Raw genomic sequence first — 25,645 nt, forward strand, 5'->3', positions numbered from 1 at the left:
TACTGAATCCTTTTTTGCTTCAGTCATTTGATACTAGCATTCATGTATCTACTTTTGTTTCAAACCTGTGGTTATGGTTTGGATATTGTTTGGTTTGTTTTACTTGAAGAAAAGAAAAGCACACACAAGTTATTTCAAATACTGCCTGAAAATGATCTAATAAAAACATATGATACCTTGATAATCCGAAAACTAGTTAAAAATCACTTCTTTACCAGTTTTCCTTTGCAACGTATCCTAACATTCCATATGTACTCAACAATAAACGTGTCATACGAGTCAAGCACTATTTACATATTCTTATGGGTGGTTTTTTTGTGTAGAATTTGGTAGTACTATACAAAAGAAGTGTAACGTTTAAGGTGGCTGACTGCGGTGCTGGGGCTAATCACAGACTCGGCTACTGTTTGCCAGCGTCCTCACATCCTGTCACATCACATTAAGGTTTAATACCTTTGAAGAGCCTCTGCTCGGAATCTGCTGTGACCAAAAGACTAAGGACCATTTGTTTGTTGGATATAGCAAATAAATCTTGGTTTGAAATTACAATACCAGTCAAAACAATGGCATGGTGTGTCCAAACCTTTGACTGGTAGTGTATATAACGTTTTGCTGGTGTTATCGACTTGAGTTTTCTGCTGCATTTGGAAACAAAGTTTTTTTCTATCATGTCAATGTCATTCAAAAGTTGTTTTTCCTCCCTGGAAAGGATAGTTGCTGAAAACACACAAAATCCCTCCACATGCCCCTCATCATCGTTCATCTTCCAGTCTTTCAGTAGCACTTTTTCTTCGTCTCCTGTCTGCCTCTCTCAGCTGTCTTTGCCTCATTTGTTCTCCAGATCTAAACATGCCAGCACACTCCACCTAACTTATCCTTCCATCTGCCAACAGAAAACATCTCTGTCTGTCTCACTTTGTTCCCACACGACGAGAGAAAATCTGTTCCTTATGCAGTTTGGTTTGGTTTTCCGCGATCAGAAGGCAAAGTATACATAGAAATGAGATCTCTGTGCATCATTTCAAGTAACTTCCCTTGCAGTATTACACATGATAATACATGATTACATGATACAGCGCCGTTATTAACTCATAATGTAGAAACCATCATAAGGTAATTAGAATCTGTGATAGCAGGGATTGGATTTGTCTTGAAAAGGTCACAGTTGTAGACGTGTGTGTGAGCGTTTAGTTTGTAGTGGTCTGAATCCATCCAAAGTCATTCATTAATTGAAAAGTGACAAGCAGTCGTGACTGGAGAAGGCTAATAAATGCATGGAAGGTGCAAAAGCTGATTTGTTTGGTCCAGTCCGACATTTTCTTTTTTTCTTATTTTCTACTTGTCTGAACATGCTGTCAAAGGTCAACACCACAGGAAGTGCAATCATTATGAGACAGCAATGCATATTTTGTTATCGCAATAAAATACATTGATTTATTTTATTGCTTAATTGTGACCATCACCAGCCCTCCCTAAGGAAGGGTAAGGAATATTTTATTATAGGGAGGATATAAAAAGGGAGAGCAGTGTTACACCTAAGTGGAGGGGGAGGGGTAGGGGAGGGGAAAGGGAGCAGGGAGGAGAGACTCAAGGCAGGAAATAGAAAAGGTGGGGAAGAATAGACTGTTTTGCAGTGAGGGTGAGATGTGAGGTTGAGATCTGACATTTTCAAATCCGAAGCGGTAAAGAAGCCACACATCTGCAGTGGAATTAGACACCCTGGAGGATTCTGGACAGCTGTTTTTGTGACGAACTTAATTCGGAATTAGTTATTCCCAAATGTATTTATTCGGAATTAAAGTGTTCTACTTCATGTTTAAAAAAAATTAGGTTTACATGGAAAAAAGGTTTATTCAGTTTTATTCAATTCCGCTTTAGGTTTGGGGGTTGGGAAAGCTCAAATTGGACAGGGGATGAACTTAACGTATAGCGATGGGAATCAAAAACCGGTTCTTTCTGAGAACCGGTTCCCAGTAATCCAATTCCTAGGAATCGTTTGTTTGCTTGCCTGTCAATTCTGCTTATCTAATAATAATAAGTAATACTAATTGCACTACTTGCACTACCAACCTAAGATGACAAATGCAGGTATGGGAAAAGATGGTGCATTTCAAAATTTATGTTGAATCTGGTAGCTTAGTTGAGACAACACATTAAAGTCCTCTCCAATTAGCTTAAAATTTGTATCTGTGTCATTGCATTTCAATTGGGAGAGATAGGAATGGCGTGACAGTAACTATCTTGATTTAAACGCCGGATATTGATTTTAGATGCACCACAGCGCCCTCTCTGGGCGGCAATATCATTCACGGTGAAGTGGTTGAAGTGGTAGAGAAGTACAAATGTCTTGGTTCTTGGATTGACAACAAGTTGCGGTTTGACGCAAATACAGGCTCCATTTTTAAACGCGGTCAGCAGAGAATCTATCTTTTAAGGAAACTGAACTCTTCTAATTTAAATGAAAGGATCCTCTGCAATGTTTACTGCTGTTTCATAAAGAGTCTCTTAACTTTTTTATTTGTTTGCTGGTTCAACGGTTTTTATGTGAAAGATACTTAAAGAAACTTAGTTTCTACGGGAGGAGCAGGCGCTAAAGAAGGCTAAAAGTATCTTAGGTCAGCCTCTCCACGTCGGGCCCTATAAAATCCGCGTTAACGGAATCACGGAATCTACCAATGAAAACAGTTAAAAGCGGAAATTGACAGAATCGACATGAAACGGCGTCACCGTGGGGCAAGGAACGTTTTTTTTTATGGGGAAATGTTTCTAGGCAGAGCTCATTAGGTGCACTGCCCTCCCCCTTCCTGTCCTGGCTGCATTTAACTCCACCCAAACCACCAAAACACTGTCTAAAAACAACGTAAATCATCACTGACTCCTAAATACAGAGCCGCCAGTGCCCGTTTAACTTTGCTGTGCCTGTAAAGCTCCGCCTGTTTTTCATGTAGTGCAGCGGTGCTCTGTGAGAATGCGATCTGCTTTAATCATCTTCCCCTGCTCAGTGTTTGAACTATTATGCCTAGCTAACTCAGAATAACTCAGTCCGTGTTGTCCTTTAGTTCTTTTTGTTTCAGCCTTTTGTCCGTGCCTCGTAGGTACACATTCACAGTCAGCAAGCTACCTCAAGTACAGCCGTTTCAGTGGGAACTTTTGGTTTACAAAATAAAAGTCAGTTGGAGCAACGTTATTAGAATGTTACATTCTAACAACATCTCATCAGAGCTACAGAAGATAGGATAATTTAAATTAGGTTAATTTAAACTAAGTTGATCAAAAGTTAATCAATAAACCTGCTCAGATTCAGTAAATCATTGATCCCTGAGAGGAAATTGGGTGACATTAATGCTGTTCTCATACATCTTTATATGACATATAAATAAATAAAAAAGAAGCAGTCAGAATAATCCATGTCACTACAACTTATATCTACCTTTTAATTGTATCTTACTTTATTTTTGACATACATTTTTGTTCAATTATGAGTTTTTTATTTATTAGTGTTTATTTTGTTTTCTGACAACTAATAAAAACTAATATTTTCTATAAAAAACGATAAATATTTCTTTTAAAAAAAAAATTAATTTAAAAAATTAAAGTGGATAAAACGGAATTTGGAAAAAAAATTAATGGACTTTGGGAAAAAAAAACATTAGAGTTTTCACTCATGCCTTCTGGATATCGTTTTATGTACCTTTTCAGAAAACAAATCATTTCTCCAACTCTTTCGCCCCCTCTGTCACTGAACTGTGGAAAGGAAATGTGTTTATTAAGTAACATAGACCATTTGCTTTATTTCTATTGTTATGGACTACTGTTATCTTGAGCCTCTTCTCTTGTCTGAACTGTTGGGAGTGACACAAAATGACTGTTTGTGATGTGTTTGTTTGTGTAAATGTTCTGAGGTTTACTACAAATTAACTGCCCTTTGGGATCAATAAAGTTTTGTGAATCTGAATAAGCAAGGGAAGAATATTTGACTCAAAGTCTAATAAAGGATGAATGGATGATGATCAAATTGTTCCAAAATCTGAGTGATATCAGTGAAAGAACAGCTTTGGTAAACATGAGGAGTGTGTAGGTGGCAGGAAGTGTGTGTGTGTGTGTTCGTGTATGTGTGTGTTATCAAAAACTGGAGGGTACAGAGTGATGAGTCAGTTATGGATTGTGGAAAAGGCCAAATCACTAAATCTCTGAGCGTGTACAGTATTTGACTGAGGACTCGTGTGTTGTTCTCTCATCATCTCTTCAATCAGGTCCTAAAGGATAACTGGTAATCAGGTTCATTTAAAGCACTGGGATATTTTAAAGATGAGTTTATAACCATTGCACTGTATACCGATGTTGGCGATGACTAACAGTAATAACATTTTAGATTGAAAAACAGAAATCATCCATTACTATATGGTATGATTGTAGGTTTTTCTAGAGAAAGATGAACAAGTCAACATTTAAAGAGTAACTCCAACCCCACTTTTTTCTGCTGAATACATATGTGTTTGGGTGTTAGGTAGCGCTGTTGATTGATCATAGTCCCACTCTTCACATTTTAGTAAAAGTATTTTAATTTTGCTTATTTAGCTGTAAAATGTCCATCATACTGGCCACTAAGGGGTGAACGCCGGCTATTACAACTGAATTTTGCTATTGGCTGAAAGGGATTCTTCCAGAGGAGGTAAAGGGTTTCCTCCAATCACAGCCCTCAATGAGCATCGATTGACAGGCAATGAGGAAGTGTCACTGTGTGCCTTGTACGGTGATGTTTTTGACTCGGTACTTGTATAAAGAGCAGATTGTGCGCTAATCAGAGAGTTCACCAAGCTATGTGTGTATTTATAGACACATCATGCTATGAGTGTATTCCCGCCTGTTTTGTGTGTGCGCGGACTCGTGAGTCCGTCTTATCTCTATGTGTGCAAGAGCAGGGTTGTTTGTCCCTGAGTGGTGTCTGTAAGGTTGTGTGTGAGGTTCACGTCATGATTGTGTGTGCCTGTGGTAGTAGTGACATATTTCAGCTCATGAACTCGCTATGTGTGTGCGCACAGGCACATCATTGTGTGTAGTACTGTCTGTCTCTGCGAACAGCGGTATGGGCTGACAGAGTGGGTGTGTCTTACTGCTACAGCAGTAATAAAGAAATAATGAAGGCATTTTTTGAATTTCCCTCCTAGTGGCAAGTCAGCAGAATGCAGGGGTTTAGTTACTCTTGGTTAGGAGTAATCTCTGAACGTTTAAAGTATCCACTAACCTTTTAAAACCCTCGTTGTCAACAACATAAAACAGACGTAACTGCGCAACATCTGTCACATGATATTGCTTGAGCTGTTCTGAGGGAGTTTGGTTGTAAATGCTTCCTTTAGAGTTTTTTTGACCAAACTGGGTTGTTTTTTTGACACAGTGGCTTCTCATGTTGTTCGTATTTCCAGAAGAATAGCACATGGTATACTTGTAATGTTTACATGTTGTCCACTTTTTCTCCTTTATGGTTTGTTGATGCGGTGAAACCACAATGTTTCCGCACCGCTGACTTGTAGCCGCTGCATCATGCACATTTTCTACAAACTCCTCCGTTTCTACCTCGCTCTGCTGGCTGACACCATCCGCCATGTTTCCTTCCCATTGGCTCAACCGGATGTAACCTATGAAAAAGCCCCAAAGCATTATGCTACTTGTAGTTTACTCTGAAACGGTCCGCTACAGCTAACCCAAAAAATCATTATTTTATACCGTGACAAAACCACGATGATATCGAGGCACTTGTAATACCGCGGTATTGCAATATTGTCAAAACCGTCAAATCCTACAAATGGGCGACGTGTGATTGTGGCTCAAGCAATGCATTTTTCTCTGCAAACTGTACTGAACTTAAGGTTATTAGTGAGTGGAAGTTATGCCACAGTTGATAACACTAATTTTACAGGTTCTGAATCCATTAAAACACCCGTTTTAATTTAAGTTAGTTACATAGTTAAAAAAGAAAAGAAATAAAAAGAATACTTAAATAATACATCCAAGATCTTAATGAATTAAACATTACAGTTGAAAATCTTTATTCATTATACTGAAGAAAAAAACTATTACAATGCTCGATGGAAATCAACATTTTTATCCCAAGGACTACGTAGGTGGTTTTGCTTTTATAATGTATGATCAGCCTATGAGGGCACACGTGGTGATTCATGCCACCAAGTCCAAGCATATGCCTGCAGACATTGTATATATTGATGACCTTATTAGTTGGTTTGCAACAAGGGGTTCATTGTAACGTGTGTTTTTTTCATGATTTACTTTGCAGTATTATTGACACACAAAAGTGTTCATTCTCCTCACTCGACACCAGTGGTTTCCACACTTTTCACAGTCACGTACCCCTTCAGACCTTTAACCTGAAGCCATGTAACCCCTGCACACTCAAATTCATGATCATGTGTACAGCATAGCCACGCATGCTGATGAATAGTTGACTTAACTGGTGTACTGTAGTTTTGTATGAAGTAAAGATTGACAATGACTTGAGATATTTGCTAAATGTTTTCAGGTTTTAGTGTCAATATTAAGTTTTTTTTGCAACAAGCAGTGGCTGAAATAACAGGTCATTTCTTATTTCTTTTATATAATTTTAAAAGAAGATGTAACAATTAAAATGAATAAATAAAATTACAGCAAAGCATAACAACAGGTTACATGTATTTTGTTTTGTTTTTTATTTTGCAGAAATGCTGTACTTGAATTAAGTTAACAGTAGCATAACCAACTTAGCATCTGCATTACCCCCTGTGACAATTTGCTTACCCCTGGGGGTATGCGTACCCCACTTTGGGGTGTTAGAATGTATAATGCACGTGTCAAACTCAAGACCCGGGGGCCCTTTAGACCATCCAATTGGGCCCACAGGAGTAAGTAAAAAGAGACCGAAAAAACATAAATTATTGTGTAAATTACCAAATAACTCAGTTGCATGTATGCATATCATCTCCAAAACAATTACTTCCTCCAGTGCTAAAAGAGGTTTGATGCTTGAACACGATGCCGGTGGTTTTATGGCTTTGACCTTGTCCTCCTGTCCTCCTCACAGGCATGCGTATCCTGGTGACACTGCTGTTAGACACGCTGCCCATGCTGGGTAATGTACTGCTGCTCTGCTTCTTCGTCTTCTTCATATTCGGAATCGTGGGCGTCCAGCTGTGGGCCGGGCTGCTCAGAAATCGCTGCTTCGTCGAGGATAACTTCTCCTTGTAAGTATCACACTCAATTCACACAATAAACGAGCTGATGTTTTTACTGCTACAATACAAGCTTCCCTTTCATGGTAATACATTAAATGAATCTTCTAATACATAAACAAGGGAAAAAAGCATATTTCATTAAAAGTGTTGCGACTATGTGAAAAAGATACACCCTGAAACAAAATACAATAATGAAACAATTCAAATTAGGCTTAAAAAGCAGGAAAGACTTTAATTCAGAGCAGATGAAAACAATCTGTCAATTGGATTTGGCGTGGAGGAGAATCGGCGAGGAGGTGGTAGTAGCAGGTAAAAGTTCTCTCTGTAGATTTCATCTTTGAAAGTCGGCACTGAGCATTAGCCGCTAATCACACCGGCTTTTTTCACTGGTGGTTTATGTAAGGAGAAAAAGGAGCGCAGCTCCTCGCTTCAGCAGGCAGTGAAACTCATCGAGTTGGATGTGTCGCTGGTGGGCTGTGCTTCGCTTCAGACATGCGTATGAAGCGAATGGGAACATTTTTTGATCCTGCGGACCCTGCGGTACGTTTCGTGCGACAGATGCGTCCGGTATCGCAGAAGACGCATTTGGTGTGAACGCAGCATCATAATGGCATTTGTTGTGGACTTTGATGGAATCACGTCTTTCGCCTCAACCGACGTAAACAAGCACGGCAAAATGGAAAAGCCATGACCATATCCAACTTTTTGAGCCCAACCTTTTTGAGGTCTTTGTTGGTTTGACAACAGCTCACAAATAACAACTGTATCTTCCTCATGTCTAACCTTCACATTCTCAACATAAAATCAGAACCATCCATTTATTCACCTCCTATACCGGCTCATTCATGCATTCTGAGCTGATGTCCATCTTACATCAGTGACCGTGGCTCTGGTGGTTGAGGGGTCGTCTTCTGTGAAAGAGGTTTGGGGATTCTATTTCAAAGCTATAACTATCCAAAGTGCCTTTGGGCAAGACACTGAACCAAAAGCTTCTGTCACATTGATGTGTGAAAGTCAGTCGCAATGTGTGAATGTAGTGGATATTGTGAAGTGCTTTGGGACTACTTTAGTGGTGGGTTTACAGGGCCAACATGGACAGAAAAGAAATGCATGCACTTATTCATTATTATAAGCAATTTCAGAAACTTTAATTGGCATTATTTCATGTTTTTGGATTGTGGGAGAACCCAAAGAGAACCTATGAAGAAAACACAGATGGTTCCCTGCTATGGAATTGAACCCAGGCCTTCTTGCTGTCTAAGTTTGCTTGAACCATCTCATTATCTTTACCTGCATCTGTTAGCAGGATTATACATAAAAAGTAGTTAACAAATGCTTCATGCCATGGAATCTTCTATCAAATTTTTTATGGAGGTATGGATCAATAGTGATCTTTCTCATCATTGGTGAAATTTCAAAAAATAACATTGGTTCGTAATTGACCGAGAAATTCATTGATAGATCAAGATATATTAAAAAAAATATTGAGTAAGTTATGTTGAGTTGGTTCCGAAATTACCCATTGAATTTCATCCCAATCATATATGGATTGCACATTTCATCCCAATTATTAAAAAGATAAAATGGGGGTGTCTATAAATTTGTACCTATTGTTTCATTATTAAAGGGGATAGACATTTCTTACAAGTCTTTAAAGTGTGGATGCCATGGTAAATTGATCAGGTCACGGATCCAGATAACTGCCAATATCTGGTAAAGAGGATATTTGGCACTGGGTTTGCGCTCTCTGACGGCTCTCGTTGCTTTTAATTCTGCCTTGTAATCATCGAGTAGGTTCTTAAAATGTACAACTTGCAATGTTGTTAGATATTTCTCAATATCAGAAGGCACGTTTTCATTTGATTGAGGGAAACAAGAATGGGGTAAATATTTGCTGAGTTAACTGGTAATCACTATACCAGTACAATAACAACACATTTTCAGTTTGTAACAACATCTGCAAGTCAAAAACTAGCCACAAAATAACACGACAATAGTCAAATCATAACCCAAACTCATATGACCACTTGAAGCAATCAAACTTGATAATTTTAACAGTCCAAAAGCTACAGACGACCTATGAGGAGATGCGTTTTAGCTATTTTAGAACATCCGCCAGTCTTTTTTTGATGAACTTGAGTCGAAGTCCAATAAAATGCAAGCTAACCAACAGTAGCTGTAGTATGACAACACAAAGCATGTGTTTCTGACCTGGTACACAACCGTTTTTGCTGAGAAAAGTTTGGCTCTGAAGTTGTATCAAGATCAAGAAGCAAAATGTCCAAAACTGGGGCAAGAACAAGTTGATGTCAGTGGAGTGTGTGAAAGTCTTTAGTCCTCCTGTTTTAAAAGACTGACACCTAATTAAGGGACATCCTCTTAGTATTGGAAAAGGAGAGGAAACACAATAGTTTAGTGGAGCGTTGGACAATAGTGAGGTTATTGTAGCAGAAAGTAGCGTCTTGGCTCAAGCAGGATCATGCAAGACCATCAGTGCCATCATTCCGTCTCTCACGTGCCAAATGTTCCCTCTTGAGATCTCAGGATGCTAAGGACCGACTGGCTTCTCAGTTCATCACCCAGAAAATGCTGTTGATTATGTGTTTGCTCTTGGCTGCTAAAAACACCATCCCGTCTCGGTGGGGCTGAAACATTAAAGCGATCGCAAGCTGCAAAGTCTGCTGGGATCTCTAGCCGTTTACCCACTTATGTTTCCTCTTGATAATTGGGTTAGGATCACAGACTGTACCGCTGCATGACCCATGTGTACAATGTTTAGTTGAATTAAACTGTTTTTGGTGAAATTGTTTTTCCTGGAAGGGTGTAAACAGATTCATTATAAAAAAAATAAAAATAACCTTATGAATGTAGAAGAAACAAAAATAAAATGTAAAATACAAAGTAAATTCAAGGTATCGTCAACTACATCTTGAGTTTTGACTAGGGTGAAATGAAGTTAGAGATACGCTTTCATACACTCAGCGAAATTGTCATTGAAAGTCGTAAATAAAAGCATAAAAAAGAAAAATGACATGAATTAAAGGAAAATTACATTAATAAATGAAAAAAGCGGCACAAATAGAGGAAAGCAGAGGAACAATGTTGTTGCAGGTATTTGCAAATTTCATTTTGACTATAGGCGGAATTAAATTGCAGACTGTACACATGTACACACTTATAATTCTGATTGCTTGTATGAAGAAGGTCGCAATAAAGTTCTTTTTGTACTGTTCTGTAAAATTAAAGTTACCAAAACTACCAGAGTGACAAGATGTTTCATACATAAGACGGAAAAGAGACAGATCATAATTTACATTAATATAGACTCATTTCATCGGTTTTGTTCACTGCATAGTTCATCTGGTCACTTGCAAAAGTAGCCAAATTCCATTTTTTTCCCCTCGTTCTGCGGGAACTATCTGAGTTTGTTAAAACAAATCAACAAGACAATTTGAAAAATCAATTTGTTGGTTGGTCTTTAAGTCCCTTATTTTCAACACTGTAAATATCTACATTAAATCCAACAAAAAATGAATGTAGTCAGTTTAACGGTACCTTTGGGTTTTACAGAAATTCAAATTTGTAATAATTAGGTCTTCACAATAGAAATCTATCTGTCAAACCAATAGAAACGCGCAAAGTCATGGTTTTACTCTAAAGGTCCCATGGTGACATTGGTGCATGACAAGAATGACTGAAAACCCCCATGGTTCCATCTTCTTCAGACTTCAATACAACACACAATGACAGGATTTATTATTGTTCCATCACGGCTCTGACAAATGACACCAGTGAGGTTGCAAACTTGGGAGCAGGAAGTCAGAAAAAAATCCAAGAAGTGAACCTTGAACCTCCCCCAACTCACAGAAATCAATGAGGTCAGTGGTTATTGAGTTTCATCATGATGATAAATGGCGAAGGGACATGCTGTGCTGGAATAATGAGAAAGACCCTCCACGAACTACAGTATACGGAACATGGGCACCCATGACTTATTCATGTTCCCAGTTGTCATACTGACTTCATTGCTCCCTATAGGATTTATGACCCCTCACAGCTGTAATTCAACTTCATGCATAATGACTTCTGTGAACAGACATATTTTTATCACACTAGTTCATTTTTCCACACTCCCTGTGATTCTTGGAAGGTCTGAACCTTGAGACTGAAAAGAAGCAGTCGAAAACCGCAATCAAACCTGCTTCAGAGTGTGATGTCATTTCTCTTCAACTCATTACACTGACACATATTTGAAGACCACTTTATCAAATATCTTGAGCATACTTGACAGCAATCGGCAAGAGCCAAATTCTAGACGCTATACTGAAGTATTCCAGTAGTTCTTTCATAACCAAAAAACTGCATCAAGGATTGTATAATTAGAAGGGAGAGAAAGTGCAGAACTGTTTTTATCTGGTTTTATTCATGAAATTGAAAGCACAAATGTTAACCCAAAATATCATTGTGGAACTTAAACAGGAATTCTTTAGCAGTTAAAAATGATACCAATTAGCTTAAAACTGGATTTTTGCAATATGGATATGGTTTTGAATACAAAATGATCAAAATATATACTACTAACAGCTAATTTCCTAAGTTTGCATCATCAGTACATGTATTTGGAGTATATTTGACATTTATAAATTACATTTAAAGGCTCATTAATTGGTTGAATATAATTTTTCTCACTGGGTCTATTCAAATTCAGAATAAATATTTTTTTTTTTTTTAATTTTTTGTGGTTTGTATATATTGTCTGTCTTATAATATGGACTACAATTCTATCTATATAACATGGACCAATGCCTTGTTATGGTAGAAAATCAGTGAATAGTCCCCCTTTTTTGAAGGTGAAGGGTTCACATTTGCAGGCCATTTCTTTATTAGTGTTCTGTAGTCTAAAATCTTCCAAACCATTAATTTCTGCCATATTTTCTACTTTCTCCCAAGTCCCTTGTCTGTGGAGCTGGGAAAATACTACCACACTGAAAACGATGACGAGAACCCCTTTATCTGCTCCCAACCACGGGAAAATGGCATGAGAGATTGTGGCTCGATTCCAAAAGTGTACGAGGAAGGTGGACTGCAGTGCAACCTGGACATGTACTCCTACAATAGCACCGACAACACCACCTGTGTTAACTGGAACCAGTACTACACCAACTGTTCTGCTGGTCTGATCAATCCTTTCAAGGGTGCCATCAACTTTGACAACATATGCTACGCCTGGATTGCCATCTTTCAGGCAAGACTTTGTAATGTGTTCAGAACCATAACAGAAATTGATATATTTAGCATGATTGTTCCAGTGGTTTGGTGTGCTTTAGGGAGCTTTTCACCTCCTACACCATATGTCTACTATCTACATTATCATAATAGTCATCAAGCTTTCAGCTGAGGGTGGTATCTTTGCAGAAGAAGGATGGAGTGATTTCCAACCTTTTTTCGGAGCGTGACCCTATTATTCTTCATTTATTACATGTTATTTATTCTTTAAGGGCTTAACGGTTAACTCGGGGGTTGTAATTTAATCTTGTGCATGTTCATGCACATTATGACAAATCAAAACCCTTGACTGCTTGAATTTTGATATCAAGGATCTCTGAAAACCCCAAAGACAGAAAGAATTCTTGAATTACTGCTTGATCATGTTTACTACAGAGTAGTAGGACAAGTTGTACCTGCTCAGATTTATATTTAAGAAAGTGAAGGTATTTTTTCCCATTGGGGTCACAACCCCAAGGTTAAAAAAAACAATGCTGTATTCCTTGTATTGACAACTAGCTTAGATTTTAAATATTTGGAACACATTTGTATACTTTGTTTAGCTTTAATTTTTTACAGAAGAATGTCAAGAATATGTGCATTTGTATTGTTAGGTTTTGTGCTTTACTGTGTGTATGTGTGTGTTGTGTTTTAGGTTATCACTCTGGAGGGCTGGGTGGACATCATGTACTTCGTGATGGATGCTCACTCCTTCTACAACTTCATCTACTTCATCCTACTCATTATAGTAAGTGCATATCTGTGCCATCGTTACCTAATGTAGGATGTTGTTTGTACAAGTGGGTCAAACGGCAGAACTGGGTGTGCCGTCATCTGTGAATGACAGTGATACATTTGCTTTTTGTGTTTAGATTGGCTCCTTTTTCATGATCAATCTGTGCCTGGTGGTCATTGCCACTCAGTTCTCAGAGACAAAGCAGAGGGAGAGCCAACTAATGAAGGAACAGCGGGTGCGCTTCATGTCCAATGCCAGCACTCTGGCGTCCCTCTCCGAACCAGGATCTTGCTACGACGAGCTGCTTAAGTACCTGGTCCACGTCATTCGGAAGGGTGTGAGGCAAGTGGCTCATGTTTGTAGGTTCTTGGCTCGACAAGCTGGGCTCAACATTGCTGCTTCACCACCGGCAACAGAGCCCCAACGTAGCCAAAGTCAAAGAAGGAGGAGGAAGTCCTCCAGGCAAGGGTCTGTATCTGTTCACCACATGCTCCACCATCACTATCATCATCACCAACACTATCATCTAGGAAATGGTAGTGTGAGAGGAGCAGGAAGCATCAGGGCCTTTGAGTGTCGGGATGTCGAGGCAGGAGCTCATAACAACAACGGCGGGGTCCTTGTGGCAAACACAGAAGGTGGACATTCTACATTGGCACTTCAGCTTTCTGGGACAGCTGCAATTTCTGATATTAACCTCGATCTTCTGTCCAAACCTGATGCTACTACGGTTGATTCAGCTTCAGCTCACAGTGTTTTCAGAACAGAAATCCTTGATTGCACTGCTTCACCATCCAACGCCGCCACATTCTCAATGGCTCCATCTGCTAAGTCAAGGATCATGAAAAGAAACTCAGTACCTTTTGCTGCTCCGGGACCTAAGAATTACCCAACTCTACAGGCCCGAGCATTTGTAGAGTCCAGACGAGGGAGCGTTGCAACAAGCACCTTCATGCACCTCAACATTCCTCCCACAGCCTTCGACAGACGGCCATCCAACCTGGTGGATGCACACAAACCAACAGGTAAGACACACTGCAAAACAGCAAAGCAGACAGAGGAACCATATTGTACAAATAATGACAATATCTATCTTCAGTTATGAAGAAGCTTACTTTTGTAATGTTTTGATGTAATGACGAAACCATTCATTAAACGTAACAATCTCCAGAGAGATAGATTATACATTAGAGGTGAAAAGTAGGGATGTAACGATTAATCGTAAGGCAGTTAAAAATCGATTCATAGCTATAACGATTCACATCGATGCTGTGAAAATTGAATCGGAGTGCTTTTTTTAACCAGCAGAGGGCGCTACCCAGAAGTGTTGGCGGCGAGCGAAATCTGCTAATACTTTCTTTCTGGCCATCTTCTACTCTTAAACATATTCATAAATAATTCCTTACCCCTTTAGCACCGAAAGAATATCTGTAATATTACGTGAATATCTGTAAAAGTCACGTTTTTCTATTAGCTCTGTCTGCTAGCATAGCATCTCTTCTTCACTGCAAAATATCTGTATGCCAACCGACCACTGGGTTACCATCGCCCTCTGCTGGTTCAAACAAATATCTGACCTAAATACAGTAAAATGACACAAAATGGCACAAAATACATTTTCAATTGCACTTTTAAAAAGAAAAAAAAAATTATTATGCAGTTTTGTATTGTTTACTATAGAACCAGAATTTAAATAAGCGTCTTCTTCATTTGTATTATTCCTTTATTTATTTCATTCAAGATTTATTTTTAGTTAAATTGCATTGTTTTGAATAGTTTATCAAGGAATTTTTTTGACCATGAAAAATAGTATAGTATTTTCCCAAAAAAAATAAAGGAATATTTTTCAGTCATTTATATACAGTCCCATTTTGTAAAATAAATCGTGAGAGAATCGTATCGTGAACCCAGTATCGTGAATCGAATCGTATTGGGAGTTGAGTGAATCGTTACATCCCTAGTGAAAAGAGAGCTCATTACCTTGAAAGTTGTTAATTCCTTAAAGAGTAACTAAACCCATGCTTTCTCCTGGCCTGCCACTTGGAGTGAAATTTAAAAAACGCCTTGATTATGGGCGGGGTTAAGACACGCCTAGTCTGTACTATAAAATCTCCAATGAACAATCTATGCTATGTTAACTAACTACTCATTACACAATATACCTCTCTATTCACCTTTCTCTCAATCCAACCTACGCACCACAGATTGTAGAGCCCACAGGTGACTAGTCTTTATAAAAGGGGCGGAGCAAACAGAGTTTTTTTGTGATGCAAGATGGTCCCAAAACATCACATGATCTTGTTCTCAGCCAATAGCAAAAATCAATTGTAATAAGAAAATATTCCAAATTAAAATTATTTGACTAAAATGTTGAGAGTTGGACCAGGATCAATCAACAGCACTACTTTATACCTAAATACATTTGTATTCAGCAGGGTTTGGTTACCCTTTAATGTCTGAGATCACAGCCAACTTTGCTTGCTTTCGGCCAAGTTGGTATAGGCATTTAAAAAAGTGGGAAACAAGTTGGGTGAAAGTGAATTTCAGTAACAATCTGATTCCTTCGGCAGAGCAGTCATGGACTGTATATTTCATATATGTAGATTTCTCATTTGAATCTTCTTGTTTGGCTACAGCCCAGCTTTCACGCCAACTGTCGGCCCGCAACCTCAGCACCACCAGCAATGCTGTGGATCCAGCGGCCATTACCCTGGAACCTGAAAGCTGCCCTTATTGTGCTAAGGCCTTGGCTGGTGAAGCAGAGGGTGGGACAGAACGTGCAGAGACACCTGGAGACTCGGACAGCGAAGGGATGTACGAGTTTACCCAGGACCTCCACCACAGGGACAGGAGGGACAGCCGTCAGCCCAGGAAAAATCATCGAAGACTGGGCAAAACTGCTGCCAAAGTGGTTCACTTTTGGAGGCTGGTGTGCGACACTTTCAGGAAGATTGTCGACAGCAAGTACTTTGGCCGAGGGATTATGATCGCCATTCTGATCAACACTATGAGCATGGGAATCGAGTACCACGAGCAGGTCAGTGCTTGTCTACCTAATAGTGGCTAACCCTCACCACTGACATTAACCTTACACCTCCACACTTTTCTTTTAGGATAGTCTTTCATACACTCATACCGCCTAGCACCACGTCTGTTTTGGAAGGAACTGAATTCCTGATATTTGTTCCTCATATTAAATGTGCCAGATAAAGCACAATGGGACAAAGGAAGAGGGAGTGAACATGTATAAAATAGGTTATATACATACAGGATATAACGTCTTTTAACAGATTTTATTATCCATTAATTAATTGAAGATCCTTCTCACGTTTTCACACTTGATAACATATTATTGATTTGTTTTTAAAGCTTGCATATCTAGCTTTTTCAAATTGCATCAATATATCAAAATCTACTGGGATAAGATGTTTCCATCATCATAAGTAGGAGACTATTGTAGAGTAACACTTAGCTTCTGCAGCTTTTAATCCTAACTTTAGCACTGCAAATTCTTTTTTGCCCATTTTCAAACACTATTTAGGTTTTAAATTATGTACCAAAATAGGTAGGTGATCTGTTCAAGTAAGGAGAAGAGGACATCAAAGCAGGAAGTTTGTGTCCAGCTTTAATGGGTACCTGTACTGAACTTTGATTGCATGTTCTATCTAAAGATAGTGGATAATACTCGATGTCCAGTCAGATAATGTTCATTTTACTGATCCCGGGAATGCATTGTCAGTGCAATGTAGCTTCCTTCAATATCTAGTAGTGACACACCGCTGTTTTGTCTGATTAACAGTGTTTGATCTAGAAGTATGCACCATGCTCTGTAAGTACTTAAGTCTTGACTGAAAATGAGAACTTGCTCGTCAGGTCACTGGCACTGTGTGATAAAAGCCACTTTGGATCTGCCATTAAGCCAATCTCTAGTGGTATATTTCTCCTTGGAATCCTTAGAATGTGATGAATGACTATTTTCACAATATCCCTCTCTTGTTCAAACAGAACAGTTTCCATTTCATCACAGTTGCTGCCAATGTATTACTTCAGAAACAGCTTGGAACATTGGGCTTGCTTTTTTGGGGGCTTGACTGCTGTCCCTGGGGCATGGTGGGGTGGCTCACTCTTTTTGCCTTTTCTGGATGGTTTGCTGCCAGAGCTTATTTGGCATGGAATCTCCTTTGAGCTGGGGCCTGGTGTCTAGTCCTGGGTTTTGTCAATGGTAGTTGCCTGCTGGCTTTCCTAACCAGATGTCTCTGTGGCACATCGGGGGGGACTGTGCGGCCCCTGAGGGGTGGTGTTCAGGCTTCCCCTGAGTGGTCACCTGCCTGGCCAGTCTTTTTGGTCCGGTTCCCATGCAATGGTATCTAAATGCGGCTCTTACATGCACATCTGTTGTAGATGCTCAAACATGCCTGGGGCTTTAAGACAGTTCTTGACATCTTGATGTGTGCTTTCAACAAATAGCTCAAATAGCAGCAATTGCTCACACTTGTAAGCACTCCCTCTGTTCACTTTTATGTGTGTAGTGTAATTTCCCGCAACCCCTTCACACCCTTATGCTCTCTACACGTCGTCTCACTCCTCTGCACAATAATACCAAAAAATTATACCAAAATGGCCTTGCTCTCATCCTCCTTTTAACTGTCCTCCCCAAACCCTTAGCCCTTTTATTTCCTCCCTCACTCAGGTGCAACACTGCCCTCCTATTTACATCTTTCCCTTGAATAAAGTTGAACTTTCCCTTGCTTGGGGAGGGTTTGTGATGGTCAAATTGATATAATTTTATTCATTTACTATTTTGTTTTTTTGCAAGAAAAAAAAGGTATAGAAAAGACCGCAGTTCATGTAGTGTTACTGACTTGCTGAGTCATGCTGCTTAAATGCCCTCTTGAACAAACACCCATATTTCATTGCCATGTTCCCAACAGCCTTCTAAAGAATTTCCTTGTGCAGCATTCTAGAAAATCACACGTAATTGCCATACGTGTGATTTGATGTAGACTACCGTGGCGTATATAAAGTTAGTGTTAACTTTGTGTGCACAAGTGTGGAATAAGTAGTTTACGACCCAAACCTGACATTTGAGCCATATCTGTCTTTAATTCTATACATGACTCTTTCATTTTTTTTCCACTTCAACTTTGAAACCTTGTCTTTCCTTCCTGTTGAGCAACTCCTCCATCTTTCTGGGGTACTCTTCCCAAGTTCTGTAAACCCTCCTTTAGTCCTTCAGTTTTTATCCACCAGACTACTAAAAAACCTGCAGAGGCATCAGTGATTCCAGGCTCATTGATATCTAATAAAACACAAGCACATAGCATCTGATATTTCTCTAACGCTGGCCATATGGTTTGGAGGTTTGGATTTCATTTCTGTATTTTCTCCAGCAAATCTTCCAGAATTTTCCAAACAGCATGTCCCCACATGGCTACCACTTGGGAAGTACAGTACTCTGCTGGCTATGAAGTTACACTGACTGTGTTACAGTGGATGGACTTAATCAAATGGGATCATTCAATTTTCATAATTTAGTTTTGTTTTTGCAGTTGAATAGTTTAATTGGAAGCTTTTAAAAGTTTAAAAAAAATAGTGGCCAAAATCTAGTAACTTTGAAAGCTGTTAAAACGTTAAACACAATCTTTAATGTTCTCAAAACTTTCTAGAAAAAGAACAATCAGACTCTGCAATAAGATTGGAAATCTTGCCCACACTGGTCTACATTTAGGAAATCTCGTAATTTCTCATTGCAGTAAATCTCCGTTCTAAACCCATTGATCAACCTATATTTCCTGATAACCACATCTAATTTGCCGTTGCTAATGTTAACTTTGCTCATAATTTGACTTCAGCCATTCCCAAAATGAATGCTGTCTGATGTTTAACACATTTGTGAGGCCTAATCAACATCTCTGCTGAAATAATAATTACACCTAATGTGGTGTTTAATCTTAATTGATGGTGGTGCATAAAGAGAGTGTGTCTACCAGAACAATGAGCAGCTGTTTGTTATGCATTAGTAAATCTAGGCATGCTGTTAAAACACAAAGCTATTTATTACCAAACGGATCCATTTCATAACCCAACAAAACATGAAAAAAGTTGGTGGGTCACAAAATATGCGAAAGAATGGTTAAAATGAATGATGTCAGACTAGCTAAAATGCGGGAAGGGGCGGCACACTGTTGTGGGGTGAGTCTTTATACCTCTTTATGCATTGTTATGTATTATTTATTGAGAATGCAGTGTCAAGTTTATTAAAAATGTATGCAAATTGTAAGCGTTTAATAAATAACAATACACTATAGCAACAGGTGCCTTCAAACAAGGTCAGGGCCTCTTTAACAGGTTAAAAGAAGTGATGGTGTCATTTAAAGGTGCAATATGTGAGATTTAAAGCAATTTCTGCTGCCACCAGGTGGCATATTACTGAGTAAAACCGACACTTCCACCATATCCGGTCCTGACCACTAAATGTACAGGTGACAATGTTCTCTGCTACACCCCGCAAATGTTTTCCGCAGGCCTATGCGGGCCGATGTATATTGTCAGCTTTACATGTGTGATGCGTTCATGAGTGAAGATGTTTAAGCAGTTGTTTGCTAGTTGTACACCTCACGTGTAGCGCACCGTTTATCTGTTTGATGGATGTTTGTTACCAGAGATGGCCTAGTTCAGGGATGACTCTGCTGTAAATAGGCTTATACTCACCCAACTAGTGGATAATAGGTACTACAGGTTGGTCGGGCCGGCAATATTTATTAATGTATATATAACTATGTAGTCTAAAAAAAAAATCACATATGGCACGACAGCTAAGGACATGTTTCTTAACACTCATATTTTATAATTTATTTTAGGTATTTAAGACATATTTAAAAGTTGAAAATTTTACATACCGCACCTTTAAAGAAAATACATTTAAATTAAATAAAGTGTACGAAACATTTATATAGATAAGTTGAGTATCAAATGATTGGGTTTCTCTCACATATTCTACATTGTACTAAAGGAATTAGCGATACAGTAATTAATACTTTAGCTCAAAGGGTTCAGTTTACTCAATATGTTAGTTTTCAAATTAAGATGATGCAATTTGTGTCAAATCTTCCTTTTCTACCCAATTATATTAAGAAACTACCAAAACTTTAAAAAAAAAAAAGGAGTAAACTACTTTTTGCAACATCCGAAGTGCATCTTTCCTAGTATTTTTAGTTAAAAAATGATCATCATAAAAATGATGATAAAAATGATCTTGATTAGAACATTAACTGAAAATACAGGGGTCAATCTTGGTCCTACACCGGGCAGGAGATGACCAGAAGAATTAAAAAAAAAAAATGTTAGGAAAAATTATATTCAGGAGGCACTAAATTCTGTTTCATTTCGCTATTTATAAAATGACATTATTTAAAATGTGTGTTCTCACTCATTCCAGGGGGTACATGGATTCAGAAATAAGAGAAAGGGTGAACTTGAGCCATAAAAGTTTGAGAACCACTGCTTTAGCATATTAATATTAAATAAATTAGGGTTACACTTAAAGCAACACTGTGTAACTTTTAGCCAATAGGGGCGCTAGATCTGTAACTTTCACGTCAAGCACCCGTAGTGGCCACAAGCGCCGCAGCACTGTCGCAAAAATGAACAAACAGTCAGTCGGGCCAGCCTTTGTGCCTTTTGATTGTGTATGCAGACAGAAGTTGACCTGTTGGTTGAAGAGAGCTCATTGATTCACTATTAAAGAAAAGTAAAGTTAGTTTAATGTAAGTAGGAATCTGTCGCTTGCGCGAAATGCCTGAAGGTGCGTTCACACCGAACACGACTGAAGTCACTGAAGTGATTACATTCAAATCAATGTAAATGACTTGACCTCAAGTTATCCCCCCTCAAGCGACGTGACTTGCGTGATTTGAGTGACGAGATCAAACGCGACCTTGCTGCTCAAAGTTAAAAAACGTGAACTTTTTAAACGACTTCAAGCGACAACTCTCCCGTCCTTCACTGTCTGTAGAGCTGAGGCAGCAGCCCCTCCCTTCCGCTGCAGTGAGACGGCTACAGCAGAGGGCTGTACTACACTTCCTCAATTTATTGGGTCAAAATTAAAGCGAGTCACTTCTTGAATAGGTCTACATTCTGAGTGAACTCATCCTTTAGTAACTCCATAAGTTGATCATTTAAACCGTAAAAGCGGAGCAGTCTATGATAAGTGCTGTAAACGTACCATAAGAAGGAAAAGAAGTGATCAGACCTCTCTCTCTCTCCTCTGTCACCACTTCTACACACACACACACACACACACACACACACACACACACACACACACACACACACACACACACACACACACACACACACACACACACACACACACACACACACACAGTTCCCTGGTCATCGCGTCAGTGGAACGATAAAGTGACCAAAAAGCACCACTTAGCGAAAAATAGTAGCAAAAACCTTAGCTCCATGAGTATATCAGAGCCTGTGGTCACGTGACTGCCGTAAAGTGAAACATTATACAGGCATTTTCCAGGTCACATGACCTGGCCAACAACGGCCCGTCTTCTCCAAACTTACATAGTCGGTATTTCACGAGGGAAGCACCTCTCGGAGCATTGATACTGTCAAACTCTGTATATTGGCCTGAGGAATCGTTTAAAATAACTCGTATGCATCACAAAGTCTGTGGTGTGGCTTTATCTAAAAATCCCTAACCCATTATACGCATTGTTTTATCAGACATTGTGGGAAATGTGAGTAGTTGTGATGTAAAAAAAATATACTGGTAATATCTATTCCAAAACACTGAGTGCAAATTGTTATCTCCATTTTATTAAGTGGTTTCTATAGTTTTTTTCTGCATGCACTCACTCACACACACACGCTAGAGTGCTTGTGCATTAGTGTGCAGGAGCACATTTCTTACTTTAGGAAACATAAATGTCATTTCATTTCATTACTGTACAAATGAAATTATGGTGTGTATAAATGTTTTATTTGTTAATTATACAGCATGTACTCTGTACTTTGATTAAAAGGTGGCTGTAATTCATTTTTTTGTCTGCGACACTTGCACATTGAATTCTGCTCTGCGAGTAATTAGTATTGATTCCCGCGTTCAATACACGTTCCTTAGTTTCTGTTCAATTTAACTTTTTTTCATATAGCACCAAATGCAATAAGTCCCCCCTAGGCACTAATTACGAATAATAAAGTTATGTTTTAATGAGAAAACCTAACATTTCCGCATCAGCAACGATGGAGTGGAAAAACTCACTTAAACAGGACGAAACCTGCAGCAAAAACCGGACTCAGAGGTGGCAGTCGTCTGCTAAACTGGTTAAACTAAAGTTAGTGGCCAGGAAGATTAGAACAGGACATGATAGAGAGAAGTATCACAAGCTGGGAACCACAGATTAGGAACCATCAGCTCCAGGAAAGGATAGAGAGCTTTAAAGTAGACATATGCTAAATGCACTTTTTTAGCCCTTAAATGCATTTTGTTGTATATTTAGAGTGTTTAGAAGTACAGAAAAGTTCAAATTAGTCTCTTCAGGTGCTCCGTTGATATCTTTATATTCTGTTTTGGTCATATTTTTCAATTGTTTAAATTTTTTGATTCTCTATTACATTTTTTGAACAATAACGTCACAGTATTTGCAGCGGAACTGCCAAATTAGGACATCGACTCCAGGCCCAAGACTTCGAGCAATCCGCCATTTTTATTTTTCGCTTTTAATTTGTAGTTCAAGCCAAAGTTACGAGAGGATAAGTCAAAATGTTCGGTTGTTGGATGTAGTAACCCACACGCTTCATTACACCGTCTCCCAGCATCAGAACCTTTTCAAAGTGCCTGGTTGCGTTTTATTTTTCACGGAAATGTACCCACATCTGTGGGTAAGGTCATTTTTGTGCGCGCTAAGCACTTCAAGGATGACTGCTTCAGCAACCTCCGCCAGTATAAAGAAGGATTTGCCGAAAGACTTTGTCTGATTGAGGGTTCAATTCCTTCTATCTTTGGAGACGACGAACAGAGCACTTCGGTAAGCTGTAAATAACGCTAAAAAGTGTGATGATAAGACGTCCCTGTCATTGTTTTGTTAGCATTAGCAGTTGCACCGTCTTCATATGTTAGCGCTGTGTGCTCGCTTTAGATCCTTGATGATATGGCCTACGTGATTTAATTTAAGTCTAAAGTTTTCATTAGTCATTTCATTTTGCCGTTTTTGTCTCTGAAAAGACTGTATTGAAATGCATTTCGTGACGTTAGCTTGCCGCTAGCGTTAGCTCACTTGTTAACATCCATATGAAGACGTTCTGCAGATTCATCATCATCATTTTCATCTCGCTCCGCCGGGTCCGACTCTGGCTCGAACATGTAAAGCTGGAAGGACAAGTCTTCTGTTGTTGACATTTTGTAAATAACGTGTGAATGAAAAGTTTCTGCGCCGCTAGACAATCGTATCTCTTCTATCAAACTACAAAAATGGCCGAACAGGGTGGAGTTGAACCGAGTGTCACCTCTGCATCCTGGAGAGGGGGCGGGGTATGAAGTGTCTCATTTGCATTTAAAGAGACCGCACCAAAACGAGTTGCTCTCAGAAGCACATCAGAAAAGGGGCCTGTGGAGCTATAATAATGAGGAATTCAGACCCAAGCATTGCAGTTCCGCTTTATATAGACCACAATTGTATGATTTATATGTAAAAAGGAAGGATTTAAAGGCAGTTTTATACATAATTATGACACCTTTGGAGCTATGTTGGCATTTTTTGGGTCAGGTGGAGGAACCTAGTGGGGTTCAGGGTTGGGGTCAATTACAACTCAATTACGATTATGGTGATTATGGTCATTTTTTCCAATTATAATAAAAATTCTGATTATTATTATCATTATTTTTTTAATTGTATTGCCTTTATTGATGATATGGACATAATTACATTAATTAATAATAATAATAATAATAATAATAATAATAATAATAATAATAATAATAATAATAATAATAATAATAATAATAATAATAATAGGCTTGGATTAATATACCCTAGTACTTTTTTCGAGGAGACTCAAAGCGCGTTACAGAAACCATTATTCATTCACACCAGTCACTCACACAGTCATACCGGTGGTGGTAAGCTACAATGTAGCCACAACTGCCCTGGGGCATACTGACAGAAGCGTGGCTGCCATTTTGCAACTACGGCCCCTCTGACCAGCACCAACACTCATGCACAATTCAAATCCATTCAAACAATGGCAATGTGGGTAAAGTGCAAGGACACCACAATGACTCCGATCGGGATTCGAACCCCCAACCCTTTGGTTGCTTTTAAAAAGGTTAAAAGTAACAGAAATAATTAAAAAGTTAAGAGGACGTGCGCTGCACAAAACATTACAAAAAGAAAAGCAAAAATATTTCATTTTATCCCTGAAAGCCAATTACAATTATGTTCTCAATTACTCAATTACAATTCATCACAATTACTGAGCCTGATTTAATTAAACAACCTAACAAAACGTAACCTTCCTCTTGTGTTAGCTTTATGTTAGCATCTCTTATGATAACGTGTCAGTTTTGATCCATGTCTTAAATCAGCTGTAAAATACACAGAAAAATATTTCATCTCTTGTTTTTGTTGTTATAGGCTTCCTTTTCCATGAACATATTGGTTTTAATATTTTTGGTGGCTAGAAAAAAAAACGTCAAACGTTCCAATGAGAACTGAAATGAATGGGAAAAAGTTGATTTGACACACATTTGAATGATTGTTGGCTGCGTATGTGTGAGCCATACAACGGAACAGATTTCCACAGGTTTGCGTAATTGTAATTGACAATTTTTATATCATTTCCATACCAATTACAATTGCAAAGTCAATTATCTGAACTCAATTACAAGTCAATTACGATTACAACAGCAATGTAATTCTTTATTTACAATTACTATGATAATTACTCCATAATAATAGTAATTGACTATCAAACTACGTGATTACAATGATAATTGACCCCAACTCTGGTGGGGTCCGGTAGGGGGTTAGGGTAACGAATGTCAGCCTTATGTATAAAACGTCAAGTAAAGTGTTTTTTTGTTTTTCAAAGCCCTTGATTATGACAGCCATTATTGACACTAGTGTACATTCGTACACACGCACACACACACACACACACACACACACACACACACACACACTTGTTGCTACCCAGTCATTGTGTTTTGGACTGCAGAGCGTCATGTCTGTGATATTTAACAGACCCCCAAAGTCTGCTTCCTATCTCTTAAACGCGCACTCACAATAGCAGACACACAAACACTTGAGACCATGTCCAACCTCTCTGTGAGGGCAGTGAACTGAGCACACTGACTGATTGTGGGGCAGAGATGGAGGGATAAAAAGATGATTAAATAGAGTGT

At 38.8% G+C, this 25,645-nt stretch overlaps 1 protein-coding gene across 14 annotated transcripts in view; it reads left to right on the forward strand.

The window, feature by feature from the left end:
* The window catches only part of cacna1g (calcium channel, voltage-dependent, T type, alpha 1G subunit), a 329,241-nt gene that overhangs the window by 164,336 nt on the left and 139,260 nt on the right, over nt 1–25,645 (forward strand). For all 14 annotated transcript variants that reach the window (XM_028475732.1, XM_028475730.1, XM_028475738.1 and 11 more), the window contains exons 6-10: nt 7,073–7,232; nt 12,174–12,468; nt 13,144–13,236; nt 13,361–14,249; nt 15,861–16,261. In XM_028475732.1, the coding sequence (XP_028331533.1) occupies nt 7,073–7,232; nt 12,174–12,468; nt 13,144–13,236; nt 13,361–14,249; nt 15,861–16,261 (1,838 nt within the window). The remainder of the gene's footprint in view (nt 1–7,072; nt 7,233–12,173; nt 12,469–13,143; nt 13,237–13,360; nt 14,250–15,860; nt 16,262–25,645) is intronic.

Source organism: Gouania willdenowi, chromosome 19 (genome assembly GCF_900634775.1).
Source record: "Gouania willdenowi chromosome 19, fGouWil2.1, whole genome shotgun sequence".
Taxonomy (NCBI): Eukaryota; Metazoa; Chordata; class Actinopteri; order Blenniiformes; family Gobiesocidae; genus Gouania; species Gouania willdenowi.